This window comes from Hypomesus transpacificus, chromosome 9, assembly GCF_021917145.1.
Source record: "Hypomesus transpacificus isolate Combined female chromosome 9, fHypTra1, whole genome shotgun sequence".
In the NCBI taxonomy this organism is placed as follows: Eukaryota; Metazoa; Chordata; class Actinopteri; order Osmeriformes; family Osmeridae; genus Hypomesus; species Hypomesus transpacificus.
Genome location: NC_061068.1, coordinates 5,939,759 through 5,957,959, shown reverse-complemented (window position 1 = coordinate 5,957,959; position 18,201 = coordinate 5,939,759). Strand labels below are relative to the sequence as shown.

General features: G+C 40.1%; 1 protein-coding gene across 1 annotated transcript; it reads right to left on the bottom strand.

Moving 5' to 3' along the window:
* Positions 1–2,114: 2,114 nt before the first annotated feature.
* Positions 2,115–17,000, bottom strand: cacna2d2b (calcium channel, voltage-dependent, alpha 2/delta subunit 2b). The gene is made up of 38 exons (XM_047026248.1): positions 16,666–17,000; positions 14,486–14,567; positions 13,458–13,574; positions 12,921–12,977; positions 12,027–12,071; positions 11,705–11,843; positions 11,460–11,591; positions 11,303–11,360; positions 11,156–11,206; positions 10,952–11,051; positions 10,615–10,776; positions 10,258–10,368; positions 10,047–10,125; positions 9,767–9,816; positions 9,501–9,590; positions 9,267–9,332; positions 9,079–9,153; positions 8,906–8,980; positions 8,627–8,698; positions 8,428–8,499; positions 8,276–8,337; positions 8,078–8,154; positions 7,927–7,987; positions 7,739–7,836; positions 7,491–7,581; positions 7,127–7,189; positions 6,912–7,015; positions 6,729–6,827; positions 6,540–6,631; positions 6,365–6,412; positions 6,127–6,198; positions 5,877–6,029; positions 5,701–5,753; positions 5,359–5,414; positions 5,151–5,274; positions 4,959–5,068; positions 4,760–4,842; positions 2,115–4,676 (listed from the first exon to the last, which is right to left on the bottom strand). Exons 1-38 carry the CDS (start codon positions 16,779–16,781, stop codon positions 4,581–4,583), a joined length of 3,291 nt encoding a protein of 1,096 aa, XP_046882204.1. The 5' UTR covers positions 16,782–17,000; the 3' UTR covers positions 2,115–4,580.
* Positions 17,001–18,201: the final 1,201 nt, after the last annotated feature.

Genomic DNA, 18,201 nt, shown 5'->3' with positions numbered 1-18,201 from the left:
TTATCCATACAGTTTCTGAATGTGAGCTGTAATCATACATTATTTGACAGCCTGATTAAACCAGGGCTGGAGATTGACTGGAACTTGTTAATTGTGATACAGTACTGACTGCTATGCAATGCTCTTTGCTTCCCTCTATTGCACTGATATCTTAACTGCAACACAGACACACATAAGTTGTGTATTGGGAAATACTGCTGTTTATTATACATCTTTTCACTAATAAGCAACATATACAATTATTGAAAGTTGATTTATTCCCCATGTCATAGTGAGGTGCCATCATGAGCACAGATGCTGAAATGGAGACCTTTCTCTGGAAACCAGAGAAAGAAAGAATTTAGGCGCAAAATTCTCCCTTTGATGCCAAAACAGCTTTCTTTGTGTGCGAGCCCAAGGAGATGTACCTTAAAGGATCTCTCCAGAGTAGAGAGAGTGGCAAAGCCACAACTCTATGTGGGCCAGTGAGCTTTGTGGAATTGCAAACCTTTTTCGACTTTTCAACATGCTTCCTGAATCATCTGTGTCTGTGCTATAAACCTTGATTAACATTTCATCCAAAATAGAGCACCTGGAAATGGTCATCAAAATTTTGACAAAGATCTTTCCATGATAGACATTAACTGTAAAAGAAGATGATATCCACCCCATGAACCCTCCAAAGTTTGGTAAGATTGAGGACATGGCCATGAATGAAATAAATGTATGTTGACTGTTGTTCAAAGCCAATCTCTGTGTCTTTCTCAGACCTACTCTGGGCTCTTCTGCGTCACTGTGAACCTCTACAAGTGGCTCCCAGTGTATGACTCTGGGGTTGTAACAGCCTACAGAGGCAAAAAGAGGATTGAGGCTCCTCCTCACATCTTCGGGGCTGGAAGAAGATATTGAGGCTGATCGTGCTGCCAGGGCCAAGGTGGAGAAGCAGAGGTCTGATCTCTCCAGGGAACTAGAGGAGATCAGTGAGAGACTTGAAGAAGCTGGAGGTGCAACATCTGTTCAGATTGAGATGAACAAGAAGCGTGAGGCTGAGTTCCAGAAGCTGAGGCGTGATCTTGAAGAGTCCACCCTGCAGCATGAATCAACAGCTGCTGCAGTTCGCAAGAAGCAGGCCGACAGTTTGGCCGAACTGGGAGAGCAGATCGACAGCCGTCAGCGTGTGAGGCAGAAGCTGAAGAAGGAGAAGAGTGAATACAAGATGGAGATGGATGACCTCTCCAGCAATATGGAATCAGTTGCTAAATCAAAGGTAAAACAGTTAAAAGCTGTCAAACAAAGGTCCAACACAAAATATTAAACATTAACATACAAAAAAATATGTCCACATTCTGTAGAGACATAAAGGTATCTCTTTACTAAGGTGAATTAGCTGCCGTAAGCTGGAGGAGAAAGAGGGTAATGTCCCCCAGTTGACCAGAGGTAAGCAAGCCTACACTAGAATATTGAAGAGCTCAAGAGGCACATCGAAGAGGTTAAAGTATGACTTTTAAGTTTTCATTTGTTTTATTGTATAATTTTTTATTTGTAATTTTTAAGTAAAAATGTATGAATAGACTGGAGTAGACTGTCATGGGGTCGTGAGTATATCCATATGGAGTTTTGTGTTTGACCCACTAACAGGAGGAGCTAGCTAACACTCACCCGTCCAGGTACAGGAAGGTGCAGCATGAGCTGGAGGAAGCTCAGGAGCGTGCTGACATCGCTGAGTCCCAGGTCAACAAGATGAGAGCCAAGAGCCATGATTTTGTAAAGGTAAAGGTTGTAGTTGATGTCAATCAGAACAAAAATCAAAAACTTTCGGTATCATTTTTACTTACTGTAAGCTCTGTGAAGAATTCGTTTTGTAGTTACAAGTGTGTAAAAGATAGCCTTACTGACTTTGGCCGCGTTTATCTCCTTTGGCTTTATTTCTAGGGCAAAGAAGAAGCTGAGTGAAGCCTTCAGACAAGGTCACCGCATTATCAATCGTACAATATAATGTGAATGAGAAATGTGCTTGGTTGTAGTTTCTAATAAATCGCATTATTCCCATTTGCCAGTTATTCTTTTATTCCACAAACTATATGTTGAAGGTATAGTTTTGTAAATGATCAAAAAAGTTACTAAGAGAAGCCGGCTGGACAACGCAATCCTAAACAAATTATTTCAGAAATTGAATCCATGGTGAGTCATGTGGTACTACCAGTAAAATAAACTAGTTTCATGGACACAGACATGTAATTCAAAATACATTTTTAAAATGACTGAAAGTAAATGATGGACATGAGTGAAAAGGAGCACACCATAAAGCTAAAGTGAAAAATATGAACAGATTTTAATCACCAAATATCAGATATAAACATGTATATTATTTGTTATGCATTTGAGTAAATCTTTACAAAGTTGGTCTTCGTCCAACGATTGCTTGGCGTCAGCTGTACAATAAATGAGGTGACATGGCTGGCACAAAGAGAGGCAACTCTGTCCCAAGCAAATGACAACAGTAGCAGCAAACCAAATCAACTGCACAGAAAGACACTGACATTCATATTACTTCATACTTAATAAATAAAAATACTGTATACTTCATGTAAACTGCATACAATGCCCAGCCAAAATCCGTATAAACATTCAACTATCCTTGAATTTCATTAAAACAAACTGTGTGCATTATAAATCAATGACTCAACTTCATTGACCACAGGTAAGATTAAGAATGCTCACGTCATGACATCAGCATCAAATTCCATGCAACCCCCCCCCCTTAACCCTTAACCCTAAACCCCCTCTGTAGAACATGGCAGATCAGCCCACTTATTTACAAACTCTGACCCATGCACGCAAAATGTAGCATTTATCCTGTGAGGACAGACGGTGACGGTCATTTATCATGTAATCCAACACCAGTCTGTTTTCATTTAATCCATCCTAAAGCATTACATCTGTCCTGTTTGTTACCAAATGCCTCGTATGAATATCCTTAAATACCCTTCAGGTGGCGTTCATGTTAAATCCCACTCCCACTGGAAGGGAGGGAGCCCTCAGAAGGAAAAATAAACAGAAAGTACCTACAGTAATCTACAGTATTCACATTGACTGTAATTTCTGTGACAATACCATGCAGTTAAGTATCTTTAAAACCCAACATATTCAATTATAACACTGACCTTAAAAGTAAGTAATAAACAGTCTAGACTAGTGTCACAAAATGCTGTCTATAAATGCATACAGATTTGTTTTAATCAATAACACAATGTTACTAAAATGAATACTGAAAACCTTGGTAAAATACCAGTCAAGTATCTTTGAAGCCATTATTTGAAGAAGTTAGTGTGCCTTAGTCTGTTGCTTCACAGAGTCTTCATGATTGGCAAAAGAAATACTTTGATGAAGGTAATGAGGATTCCAATCATTGGACAGTGTCTGTGCTTTGGTCCAGGTTGACTTAGAACCATAGAACCAAGAGATTACATCAAGTATCTCAGTTTGTTCTTCCATGCTCCACACCTTTCTCCATTATCATTAAAAAAAAAACATGGGTAAAATATTTATTCTCCCCGGGGGCAGAGAGGTCATACAGCAGCTGTTGTCCAACTGTGTGTCTACTGTGCTTAGCTCCAAAACAGAAAATGTACAATTCAGTCCAGGACTGAACCAGCTTACCTTCTGCAGTCCATCAGTACATAATCAATACAGAGAATCAAACTCTGTCATTCATAGTCTGGTTCATAGTCCTCACCAGTCAAATAGAATCTGTGTGCCATTCTCAAGGGGCTGCGGGAACAATAAGATCCAAGTCTCTGCCAACCAATAGGAGTGCACCAAGGCACTGCTGGCTGGAAAGCCAGGTGGACATAAAAAGAAAATGTACAAATATTTCATCAAAACAGCTTGTCAAAAATATCACTGTATATCCACAAAGGCTCTGGGGGCTACGCTCAGATCAGACGAGGAAGTAATCGACAAGTAAGGTTCAGCATGGCAGCTGCATAACTAAAGCAAAACACCAAAAGCTGTCAATAAGCTACATTCCCCATACAATAGCATACAAGTGCATGAGCTTTCAAGATGAAATTAATTATTGTACAAGATGCAAGTTGAGGCTTAATAAGTGCTTCTTCAATGTTCCAAATGTAATAATAAATGTTATCAAAATGTACAGTATGATAATGAAGTCACACAGTGTGTGCATCTGTTCATATATATTATGTTTGATAACAGGAAATTAAAGAGACCAAAATGTGTTTTTGACAACTGACTAGCTATTCTTAGCAATGTTTTTGATCTCTCAGCGCCTTCTTGGCTTTTGGAAGCATGTCAATCCTACCAAGCTTTTGTGGAAGCATTAAAGTAAATGAATTGAGTGGTTTTCAGAGATATGCATAATTAAAGTTAATCCCTCTGTCATAAAAATCTCGAGGTTTAAATGGCAGAATGGCAAGGTAGAAAGGAAGGATGCACATACATTTTCAGTTGTGGAAGACACCATACCCATTGTTTTGGCAGAGGTCAAAAATGACCTGAGGTGATTACAGTATGTGTAACATGAAACAAAGTTACGGAAATGGCAGGAATATGACCTTGACTTGGATCTAACCCAGGTGTTAGAGACAAAGGAGAACCAGGATCAACTGAATAGAAATTAGGATTCCAACTGAAGTCTGTAGAGAATGGCCTCGCCCACACTCAGTAGTGTTCTCCTTCATCAGGGAATAAAAAATATGTTACATTTGGATAGTGATAACCAGCGTAAACATATCTGTTACTCTATACATCTCCTTACCCCAGCACTGTAGTCAAAGCAGTTAGCCGGTCCTTTACGATAACGTGCAGAGCTCAAAACCTCACAGGGGTTCTCCTCCTGAACTGTAAACATGGGTTAAGAAGCTATCTGACTGGTTAATGAAGGCAGTAAATGGGAATTTAGGGGGTAATTTATAAACCGGTTCAGTCATTAAACCCATTTAACGTAGGAAGGATACATTCTGTCCTGCTCTGGGTCAGTTTCTCTATCTCACAGGAGCTGCAGGGCAATGTTTCAGCCACTACAAAAAGCAGGTTGGTGTTGTCTATCCTCTTAGCATGGAACAACCTATGGAAATAAAAACCATCAATGCTGGCGTGTATACAAAAAATGTGTGGTGGTGACAAATTGCAATTGCATTCACACAAACCTGGAGCAGTTTCCGCAATCTTGCAGCACATTGTATGAGTTGGTAGTATTGGTGAAGTAAAACTGACTTTGGATGGTTACACAGCTGCTTTCTCTGATATCGAACCCTTCAGCCAGAATATCGCCTGCAATACACCCACACACAGTATAACTCGCATGGCAAATGAGCCAAGCTGGCTAGGACACACGCATGTGTTGGGAGCACAAACCTGAGTAAAGCCAACTGTTGTAAGCCAATCCATAGAGTAGCTGCTGCATTAAAGACCTGGGAAACGGACCAGAAAGCACACAGTGAGACAAGAAGGAGATGTGCAAGAAACATTACCACAAAAATTCGGGAGTAAAGCACAATGGCATGGTGGAAGGAAATTATCTTAGAGAAGGACATGGTAAAATGGCTGATCCGTAGCTTGTTTTGTGTCTCTCAGTCATTCTATGAACTACTGCGGCCATAGCAAACACACCTCTGTAGGCTCAGTTACAATCTGACCATACTAGGCTCAGTTAAACAGACATCCAAATCATGATGAGGGCTAACAAGAGTGTCTCACCATGCCATTGCTGAACTCCACCAGGCCAAACTCAGGATGTCTGCAATTGAGGGCTGAAACATTCCATTGAGAAAGGAGTGACAGAGAATAAAACTCATTATTCATAGGTATAACGGTAATGAGAGCACGTCTATGTTGATGATGTAATAAAATAGGATGTATGTAAGGTATCTGACCACAAAAATGCCCCTCGGAGCAGCGCCTGTGTGACTGCTGCTGACAGGCTCACAAGCTGACTGGTATTGGAAAGACTGGCGTCGGGCGTAGATGGAGTTGTTGTATAAGGCGTGCATCAAGAAGGGGTCCACCTCACCAAAGAAAAGGCCCACCTGTAAAAGTAATAGAAACTTAGTTTGTAACCTGATATCAAGACTATTCAGTCGCTACACTAGCTACATACTGTACGAGTCAAATGAGAGAGCGTACCTTTTTCCAGTGATCTCTCTGATTAGACATGACGAGGAACCCACCATCGTCAATCAGATAACACAAAAGGTCCTAGAGACAAAGTATTGTACGGATTATTACAGCAGTGACCGATGCTTAATCTTACTCCCTTCCCTCCTTTAAATTCTTATTCATTTAAATCATATCCAACACAAAATTGACGTTTCTATGTTGCTGCAGGCATAAATCAGGTTTTCAACAGAAAATATATTCTTACATCAGTGTTAGCTTCACAGTCCATCTCACAGCTTCTGGAAGGACCACACTGTCCAAAGGAAGGCAAAGCTGAAATCATCTCTCTTTACACTGACTACAAATGTAGCCTGTTAAAACCACTTCACAGTCATGCCAAAAACTGCTCTTTTTTGCATTGAGCATATGCATTTAGGTACCTTGTGTGAGCCCTGGCGACTGTCTGAAACATTGCTGGCCAAGATCTTAAACTTATCTACCCAAGCTTCAAAGTCCAGTTTCACTCCCACCACTAACAATGAAGACAAACAAGAAAGACACCGTGAGCTGCTCTGCACCAAACAGACATTTAATAATCTCACAAAAATCGAATTATAAATAATTCCCACCTGCTGGTTTCAGAATCTTGTTTCCAAAATGAACTTCCACTGAGGAGCTGACCAGAATCCCTAAAGAGCCATTCTCTGAGCTTGCTGCCTCCTCCATTGCTACAACAAGAGGTTGACAGGGTTTACGTTGAACCAAATAGAAAATACTAAGATATCTTTCACATATCATAAATGTGGACTCACAGGCTCTGAGAGGTGGTCTAAACATGTATCCCTTGTTGTCAAGGCTGCGGCGATAATAGTTGGAATTGAAGGGCTCCGGGTCCTCATCCCATGACTCAGCAGCACTGAGCCGTATAAAAGAGAGCTCATTCACTAGCTGAGCAGCATCAGGATACAGTCAAGTAACACAACATGAAAACAGAATTTGCCCCATAACCCACTTCTTTTTCTCTCACCTGTTTGGAAAAACCCGAGTAATTCCCCCATCTGTTGCAGCAAATAAAGCCAGGAAGCCATACCTGAAGCACATGATACAGTGGTGTCACTGTCTTTAAAATACAGTAGGACAAGAGACAATAAGTATGATGTCTTACAAACTCTTTTAAATCATATTCAACATTCAAAATTAATCTATTTTTTTTTTAGGTCTTTAAATAACCAAAACCAAACCTATTACGAAACCAATCATTTTTTGTATCAAACAAAGGTCCTAGTCTTAGCTTTAGAAACTTTGGGAAACAATATTATGAAGCTGTAAAAAATAAACAATCACTCATGCAAAGCTTATTTATGCCACCAATTAATATTTAGTCCACTTACGAATTTAGATCCTTGTTCTTCCACACTCTGGATGCAAGCTGCCACATGATTCCAGAATCCAAGATCAGGTTGTGGATGAGGCCTTGATCACCTAAGATCACACAAACCATGGATAACTGAATGGCTTAGAGTTCTGTCAACATGTTAATGTCCACTCTTGACGTGAGTGTATGCATGCCATCAGTGAGACTGATGATTAAGTAGCACACATCCATCTTCTTCAGGTACATAGAAACAGATTAACTCACAATCTTCAGACTCCAGGGTAATCTCTACCATGAGGGACACAAAGTTCTCCAGAAACTGTGTGTTGTTGTCAGAGATATGCAGGCGTTTGCAGTATTCTCTGGAGGAAAGATAAAATAAATGAGATTATTATATTGCAGACATGCACACAAACCGCACACACATATAAACACACACATGCATACATTACCTGGGAGCCAGGAAAACATGGCCTCCTTCTTCAAAGGAACTGGGCAGCAGTGATTGTAGATCTATACGAGTGGGAGAGGTTTCAGAGTATTACCTCTCTTGGCAGAGTCGAGCAGGGAGATAAGAGTGGGGTTTAACAGACAGATACTCACACTTAAGCTGCAGCATCACATCACTCAAGTCTGCCTGGATGAAGTATTCACTGTAAGTAGGCAGTACTAAACCCAGGCTGCAGAGGGATGGATGACACACACAAGGTAAATAGTCGAGATAGAAGCAGATTCTTAGAAATGTCTAACAATTTTGCTTCCATTAGTGTATTCTGAAACCATAATTCAATGCACAGTCACCTGTAATCTGTGCCATTAATTGGTGTCCAAGTGTAAGTTCGAAATGCTTCATCAATATATTGCTGCAATGGAATAAATAAATAAATGACGATACGCTTTTATCTGAATGATTGAACGCGTCACACAAAAACAAACAGACATCGATGACATACCTCATCCATGGATTTGATGAGCGTCTTTATCTGGGTTTCACCAGGCCTTCCATCAATCATTTGTCGACGGATCTGGAGATGAAAAACATAACAACGTAGTAACTGTTCACCCTGTGGTACCTGTACATCCAGTATATCAGTTGGGCATGCACACAGCAGGTCACAGCAGAAGAGATCCTTCCAGAAGCTCCATCCTCACCTCCTGTTTGCTGCTGTCCTCCACCTCTGCATCCAGGAAGTCAAGCGTTACAGGCTCTGGGAGATCCACAAGCTAGGAAATGTCATGTGTGCAAACAAAAGATAAATTACAAAAAGTTAAAAAAAAAAGTTTCACAAAGATGATCCTGAGATAATCAATGAGAGGCTATGTTTAAAATGAAAAAAGTATAAAACGACTACAGTGCAGTGTACTGCACATTATTTACAGTCCTTTCCTGATAAGGATTTTGGAATTACATTGTATCAAAGGTCGAATCACCTTTTGGTGAAGGTTGGGGTGCAGAAGAAGGTATCCATTTGGATCAATAGCAAATATATATCCATTTGCTCCAAGCTGAGGAAGAAAGGAAAACAGAAAAGGTTTGTGCCTGTAAATTTACTAGATTTACAGTAAATTGTGAGGAAGTGAAAGTTAATGAGATCTGCACTGACATTGTATCGCGGTGTCAGCCTCTTTATTTCATCCAGATGTACATCCACTCCCATGACTCCTAATATGAGTTGATTCTGGGGGACAATAATATATTATTGTTTATTGTATCACCACATATGTATATTGGAAAATAACAGGGGAATATACAACAGCAAAGGGCAATATACATTTTATTTTTAAACTGTACCTGTGAGTTGCCTTCCACTGTCAGATTAAATACAGGCATAGTCCCAGTCACAACGAGCCCCAGACCCTAAAAAGGACAAACATTTTCTTTATTGATAGTAGCAAAATAAACAAAAAACGATACATGCATTTATTACAGGAAATGGAAGATGATTCCGTGTAAAATATATATTCATTTGAATTTCCATTGGTAGTTGAAGCAAACATAGATAACATCTCATTTAGATGGTCTCACCAATGCATCTTGATAGACATTTGTCCATTGAACTTGCTTAGCAACGCTGCCTGCCAGAACCATAGGGCGGCCCAACACGTCCAGGTACTCCTGAAGACACATAGGAACGTAAAAACACTCATAGCACCATACAGTGTAGCATACAACTACTCGCTTTATTCCGTAAATGTTTCCATTACAAAAACAACTCCAGAAATCAGAATCCCAAGATGAACAAGGGACAGTGACCAGGGATCAGCTGTGTGAAAGGCACTAGACAAACCCACCTGGGTGTTAATCCTTATGGCACAGATGGAGCGGATCTCAAAATAGTAACCTAGCATGCGAGAGAGGGACAGAGAGAGAGAGAGGAAGAGAGAGAGATAGAGAGAGAGAGAGAGAGAGGTTGAGAAACACCACATATTTATGGCTGTTACTATATAAGAAATGCCAACGTTGAGAGCTACAGTATGTGAGGAACTTATAACCACGCGGGTTATAATGCAAGGATTTTTTTAAGAGGAGGCATCTGTTTAGATTAAAGACCCTCTACAAACGCCCACTCACCTTTATTGGCACAGGCAATCCACTGCAAGGGTGTGACATCATAGTTGTGTTGTCCCACAGAGAATGTGAACACTCGAACCTTGGGAGAAAGACATGTTGAACCACAAATGAAGTTTAATACAAATAATGAACGTCAGAAAGTGCAGAGGAGGTTCAACAAAACATTTAACAAACACGTATAATAAGAAAATAGTTTTTTTGAGAAACCAACCGTCCTGTTGGGCCTGTTATACTGCTCAAAGATATCCTGAGCTCTGTCCTCCCCACCATCAGTAAACAGCATGATTATTTTGTTGCAGTTGGCTCTTGGAACATTAGTCTTCTGATAAAGATTTAAAAAATAGAAAGAATGAAGATGAATAAAGTCATTTAGTAGAAAGTTGTTGCACAATACTTAATATATTATTATAATAATTACTATACTTATTATTATTATTATTTTATCAGACCACAGCTACATAAAAAAACCCAAGTTGTCTTTTTAACGACACAAACAACTGATTAAATAGAAGTCATAAATATGGACATCCATAGAAGTGCTTTAAATGTAGAGGTTTTATTTACTTACATTTAAAAGCTGGTGGAAGGCAAAATGAAAACCAGACTTGTAGTCTGTGGTGCCTTTAGCTTGCATTTGCTGCACTGCCTCTTTGAAGATCTTCTTATTCCGGACATTGGCCTGAACCAAGTGTGTGAAGCAAGGGACCACAGCTTCTGCCTTTTCATTAAACTGAAACAAACAAAAAAGGGGGAACATTTCTATATATCATCCCATAATTGGAATATTCATGTTAATTGGAAATATAACAGAGAACAAACAAGTGAGGTCTGCAGAAAGACTCTGTGGAATTGTTGACAAAAGGGATAAAAGTGTAAAGAGAACTGTAATTAAATAAAAAACTCACCCTGGCAACGTTGACATAGTCATCATCAGACAAGGTGTCCAGCATCTCCATAACTGATGCCTTAATGAGCTTTAGAGTAAGTCCACTCACACTGCCACTCCTGGTGGGTATAGAATAAGATCAGCACAATGTGTTAACAATGTGAAACACACAACACGTATGCATACCCACCAGAAAACTGTAAACATTCTAAAGACCACTCACACATCCACAAGGATAACCATGTCTTTAGGTGATGACGCCCCCTGGATGTACCTGGGACACAGTAAATCATTCTCAGATAATCATTTTTAGGAATATTTAAATTAGTTGTTTATTTAAAACTTTAGCAGATAAGAAATCTTTCCATACCAGGGTCTCCGCCTAACATCGTATAGGTCAATCTTATCGGGAGCTCTCCAAGGTGTGGCTATAGAGTCAGGCATTGAGACGTTTCATTTAGATCATCTTATTTTCACAGGAATGTGTCTGAGGTGTGTTGAGGCTCTGCAGACAGGTGGGAACTTACCTGGGTAGTAACGGGTCACTCCAGTAGCACTCCCAAACGCTTGCCAGAGAAGTGAGGGATCCTCTCTACTGTTCTCAATGAACACCTTTTCTAATGCCTGAGTCCAGTTCAGCTCATTCAGGATCACTGGAGCTAAAAGAGACACACACTTAACTCCACAAAAAACTATCAACTGACAAATGTGGACATATGTGTTTTCTCATGATAAAGTTGTTAGCAATTAGTTAGCTAATATTTGTACATACCTCCTTTGTAAATGTCTGTGGGGATCTGAACTGCTGTGCTAGAGTAGTTAACATTGTTTTTGAAGTAGGGGTCATATACAAACTCCAACTTTCGGTGATAGGGATTTTTGGGTTCCCCTTCACCATCCTGTAAGGAATACTTTACACATAAACAAAAACAGAGATACATGAGTAAGCAAACACACACAAGCACACAGACACACACAAACAGAAACATCTGATAATGCAAAAAATATCAACAGTGTGAATAGAATGTTCTTAATACATTAGCAAAAGAAATCCTACAAATTGCCAAATTTATGAACAAACAATACAGACTCACATAATCCAACTCAGCCTTTGAGTCATAATACTTCATGTCCCATTCCTGAAAAAAGGTCCAAAACACACAGAAAAATAATTGTAAATCCGTATCTGTAGTTTAAGTTTTTACCGCAACTAAAACTGCAACACAAATCTTCAAGCATCAAGTCCTCTGATAAGACTAACTAAATATTTTTCTGAAAACTTTCCCTGTGATGTGTAGTTAAATCCATGATGTTGTTATCACTACTGTGGTAGTGTGGTGTAACTTCTTGACCTCACAAATGAAACTTAGAACAAAAGTTACCATGAACGGATCTTAAATAAGAGTGCTGGTTTGCACATCACAGTTCATTAATCTTGACAGTGTTGAAAACAATCAAACAAAGGGCTCATGCAAAAGGAGAATGTTTATCCCATTGATTTACTCAGCCAAATACAGGGACTGCTATTCTGTGGTGATGCTCATAACAAGAGTCACTGCCCTGGGGAAAGATGAGGTCACGTGGGAGAATGTGGTTGAGTCCATAGATCCAGCCCTGCATCAGTGGGCTAATGGGCCAAACCAAGTGGAAAAGCGGAATGCCAATGTGTGTCGGGCTCAACAGAGCCCCCTGGCTGAGCTCACTCAGGCCGCTGCATCAGCTAGTATAGCGCTACGGAAACCAGCTCATCTTCTAGCTTTGTCTAAGTGATCATCTCCGGACCTCAGATTATGATTCATTCTGTTTAAGGATGATGGACAGTGGAATGAGTGATTTATACGGTTGTTAACGGCTGTTAGAGTTTTATCAATGGTCATTTATGACTTATTCCAGTACTAACTCAAACTTTTAACTGTCACTCTCAGTCGACTGAGGATTGCCGAGTAGGATATTGTCTGGCTAATACAGTGTGTTCTTTTGGGGTTCACCTTGCTATCCTGCCATGGATGCTCCCTCTGAAGGCGCTCTGCTTCTCTTGACAGCTTCTGCAAATCAAATATGTTAAAGTGAGAGAAGAAGGTGTGTTTAAAGGTCCTCTATTAATACTGCACACAGGATGACATTACTTACATACATTTACATTTAGTCATTTAGCAGACGCTCTTATCTAGAGCGACTTACAGTAAGTACAGGGACATTCCCCCCTAGGCAAGTAGGGTGAAGTGCCTTGCCCAAGGACACAACGTAATTTGGCACGGCGGGGAATCGATCCAGCAACCTTCTGATTACTGGTCCGACTCCCTCACCGCTCAGCCATCTGACTCCCTCCCATCTGACTCCCTCCCTTACTTAATATGGTCACTGATGATATAAAACTAAATCTGGAGTAGAGACATTACATTTTTCAATAAAGTAAATGGAAAAGTAACTGTTACTGAGATTCTGCAATGGGTTCCTATTATATATTTTATTTGTTTGATCTAATTATTGTCTGTTTCTGTGAAGGTAAGAATTTACTGACTTACATCAAGTGCTTCCCTCTTCTTGGTCAGCAGCTTCTCTATATCTGAGGCCACCTTCTCCACAATTTCTCGGGGTGAATTTTTCACCAGGCTAAACTGCCTTATTTTCTCATTGTAGATCTGGAAAGACATTTGGAAACTCAATCTTACAGAACTGGGCAATATTTAAGGTTACATTAACTTTCATACTTTATACGTATACTTTATTTATTTTGCCATGTATATACCATTTATATAAATTCATAGCAGTACGTATAGTAACAACTTTGAGGTTGGGCATTCCAAGGCTTAGTGGATGTTAACATTGATCTTGTTTTGGTAACACAACTTTCCCCTGCCTCTTTACAACTTCCACTTAACCTTTCACCCCTCACCCATACTGTGCCTGACATACACTTTTGGAATAATCTATACCAGTAACACTTAATACCATTTAATTAAATAGCAATTCTAAGTACCTACAAATGTGTTACTATATGTATTGTTATGCTGTGACATGCTAGTTAATATAACTTTAATGTAAAGACACAGTCGCAATGGTCATTTATGGCTCAAATTGTATTGCCAGCAGGTATATTAAGTAATCTTGAGTCATACAATGTCTTCAAGCTCATTGTCCCCAATAGATCCAGCCTGTTCCAGACACTGGCTAGAATTATGGATGAACGACCAAATGAACGGAGAACTACATGGCTTACATATAGGCATTAGTACAGGCTGCCAGACCATCTGCTCTGCTGTGACACAAACACTGAGGACACGAGCCATGGCCATCAGTCATAACTCAAACAACAATGGATATGCTCCCACGCATCTCTCACAGCGGGAGGAGTAACAGCAAAAGTAGCCTTATGGCTGACCGAAGAGCTAAGGTTTGATTTTTGACAAGTGAAGGTTTATGACAGGCTCATTCACTCTCTGACAGCATGAATGACAAACCAAATCAAAGTACAGAGGACTCCACATGGCTACTCTCAGAGAAAAACACTTGTACTGAGTACATTTGTAAAGGCACAGGAGACCGTCCTCACCGACTTCAGCTGCTGGGCTCCACTGATGTGCTGGAAGACTCTGTCAATCTCCTGTTCGATCCGCCTGGCCCAGTGCATTATCCTGGAGACAAAACAAGACTAGGTTTAGGTGAACAATGCAAGTTAAAGAATTGACAGAAGAAAAAATGCATGTTAAATATGTGGTATCAGTGAAAAGGTTTCTAATTACTCCTTTGATTAGGCTATAATACATACAAAGTATGACTGAAACAAGATAATATAATGCTTCATGACATTCAAAGTAAACCATCCACTTTGGTTGGATGGGTAGCATAATGTACTGTCACATACACCATTACAGCTGAAGACAAGTACATAAATAGAAAAACAACATGACTGTTTGAGTGACAAAACCTATTGTCCTGTCATAGAAACAAGATAGGGACACTGTTGTTGTGTAATAGAAGACAAACAAACCATCTGAAACGATTGCATAATACGATATGCTGTAATCGAGAGTGATAAAGGCATGTAAATGATCATTTGCATGACTAAAGAGTCTTTGTTACATGACTGCTGCCCACAGATCTGCAGAGTAGCCCTAAACTGTATGACTCAGAGCAGCTGAAGTACAATCCTGTGTTTTCTGAGTGTGTTCCATTTCCTCTTTTCCAAGACCCTGTGAGAACCTGTATTGCAGACGTGTGCTGGAACTGAACCACATCTTTCTTACTCTTTGTTACCTGCCATACACACACCCCTGGGACGAGGAAGAAAGTAAGACTACTTGCTGTGACCCATATTCACTTAGAGATGTGGGAAGGAGGGAGGAAAAAAGGATGGAACGTGATAGGAGTGGGAGAGAGAGACAGAGGCAGATCAAGAGAGGGAGGGGCGTGAGAGAGGGCGGGAGTGGGAGAAAACCATAGAGGGGAGGGAGGGTTAGAGGGTTGAAAGAAGAAGAGAGGGAATAAATCCTGACTGCTGCAGTATTAATTCTTAATTGGTAGAAGCTGCTGTTCTTCAGTGTGGTGATTCTGCTTCATTTAGCTCACATGAAGAGACCCAGAGCAGACGGAGTGGTGTTGTTTTAAGGCACTCAGCAGAAAATCAGGAGGAACATTAGGCTACCGTTCTGGCAATTTATCACACAATAAACGCCTCATGTACACCCAGTATATATTCACACACACTCACGGACACACACCTCCCTGCTTCATAGACTGCACTGACTGCCCCAGTAACTACAGCTGTGATTGGCCAGATCTTCCTCACACAGTCCTAAAGATCTCTGTTCCATCTGGCGACTCTTCTTACCGATGCTGCCTGACTACAGTGCCTGGAGAAAGGCCAGATAGCTGTTGTCATGTGCCAGCTGTTCTTATGAGTGATGGGTTAAAGGGGGAAAAGGGAGAGCCGAGCAGGGGATAATTAAAAGTAGAAACACAGATTCCACTGCAGGCCGATTGGACCTAGGGTTAACTTGAATACAAACCCATGTTCTACTGTATAGGATGGATCAGCTTCTGTTAATCCATGCGGTTGTTTCATTCGATAACCTGAGTTATCCATACATGATTTTACATTCTCCAAATCCCAAATAAATAATATGTTTCATAAAATGTTCTTATGTTACTGATCTTGTTGACAAATGGCCACCACAAGCATAAATATCTGGGAGAAAGTTAACTAGTCTACTAAATCTCTTTTCAGCATGAATTTTAGATTTTATGTTGAGTACGGTTGGCTATGTTGGCTATATATATGATGTTCCCACAAATAATTTCACAAAGAATAGGTCTAATGCAAATGGAGTTACGCAGGGATACATTTTCCCTAGTGTTCAGATTTGAAAAATAAAAACCATACATAATTTAATTGCAAAGATATAAATTGTGTAGTTTATTGTAAATTATCATTAGTCTTGAATCATGCACATAACACTTAATTCCGCCTATACTGTTATTTGATTTCCTGTATTATGTTATCAAACAACGGTAACAACCTGAATAAAAACTGATTTGGATTTAGGAGCCTAATGCAGATCTTATGCAACGACAGTGCATCCAACGAGAACCCAATGAGCTTCTCCTAAATCACCAATACTTTAAGAGAAATCGATAGAAGATCAAAATTATATTAAGTCATCTACACTTATATTATATAGACAATTGTATACATTCAGCTTTCTATTGCTTTGACGACATGTAGCTACTTACGTGTATTGCTGAGGGAATGTGAGACCCTGCGCTCCAGGCCACGGTGCATTGAATATCAAGATAATCTGGAAAGATACCGAGCAGACGATGCTGCAAGACTGTATGCCTATCGCCATTTTCCATTAAAAATCTCAGGAACGGGATTTCAATATGTGAATAAAGAGTTCACGGTGCGTTGAAGTCTTGTCAGGTTCCAACGCTCAGTTGCTTCTGTTATTACGTTCCACTGGTCATGTCGACGTTAAAACAAAACGATTTTATGGACTCTCAATGGACTGCACTTGCTACATTGATGCAGCGGCGTTACTACCGCAGTTGCTCGATTGCTCGCTCGCGCTGCCTCACTCGCCCACTATTTCAACAGTCTGGTCAGTATCCTATGGGTTGTCAAGATATTCTGCACGAGCCTCAAGTCAAGTCGTGCTTCCAAGGCTGCACTCACTAATCATCGCTAATATAGCACAGTGAATTGTATTGTATTGCTTCATACTGACAACTTTTTAAGTCTTGAAACTTCAAGATAAACCACGTTATCACATACCATAGAGTAGCCAATGATGCATAGGCCATAGTCAAATTTTCAGGTAAGCAGGAAAACATCCATATTAACAGCCTGTTAATTAACAAGAGGTCATAAATCACCATATTTAACCTGTAGGCCCACTTGGCAAATGAACTGGGTCTTGACCTGGCATGAGTGTAATAAATAATGACCCAAAACAGACAAGGACCACCAGATAAGCATCAAAGAACAGAAGAGACAAAAAATTTAACAATGCATAAGATGCAATGGAGTTTTGCAACAGATATAGGGTAGGCTTCACTTCAAACATACTTTGAATAAATACTTTGAAACCGTCATAACTACAACATTCACAATGTTGTACTACAACATACTGTTGTACTACAATACACCACTGTTATCCATCCCATAGTTCAACCAAGGAATGTGAGCAGTGCTGATTCTATTATTTCAGTCATTCACTATGCAAACAGACTATGAAAGAACAGCTCCAGTTAGCTGTTTCTGCAGTCAAGGAGGTTCAGCATATTGGCCTTTCCCTGACAGCCCAAGAAGATAATCTTGCTACCATGTCTTACTGGGTCGTCTAATTACTGACCACACAGTCCTCCTGCTGCTCTCCCCTGGGAACCAAATACTATGTTAAAAAGAATCAATCTTTGGGGAGGAAATCTACGGTAGATTAAAAGGTATTATCATGATTGCCTATTTATGTTGGTAGTCCTATTGAAATTAATTTTCTAATGTCATGCCACATTAAGAGCAAACTTTAGACCATGTCTCTGTTAGATCTATTGTATTTTAGATACATGTAACCTCTAAAGGCCAAAATATACTCATATACTCAAATATAGTTTTGTACGTGTATGTGCGTTCTTTCTTCGTTCTTTTGAGTCAGGTGGCTGAGCGGTTAGGGAACCGGGCTAGTTATCAGGTTGCCAGTTCAATTCCCGGCCGTGAAAAATGATGTTGTGTCCTTGGGCAAGGCATTTCACCCTACTTGCCTCGGGGGG

What these genes read in the sequence shown, in the direction of transcription:
- cacna2d2b (XM_047026248.1), bottom strand. Translation starts at nt 16,781, where the DNA reads ATGGCGATAGGCATACAGTCTTGCAGCATCGTCTGCTCGGTATCTTTC. An exon ending in GAGCCCAGCAGCTGAAGTCG is followed by an intron (nt 13,575 to 14,485) that starts GTGAGGACGGTC and finishes ATGTCTTTCCAG; the next exon opens with ATCTACAATGAGAAAATAAG. An exon ending in ACTATGTCAACGTTGCCAGG is followed by an intron (nt 10,777 to 10,951) that starts GTGAGTTTTTTA and finishes TGTTTGTTTCAG; the next exon opens with TTTAATGAAAAGGCAGAAGC.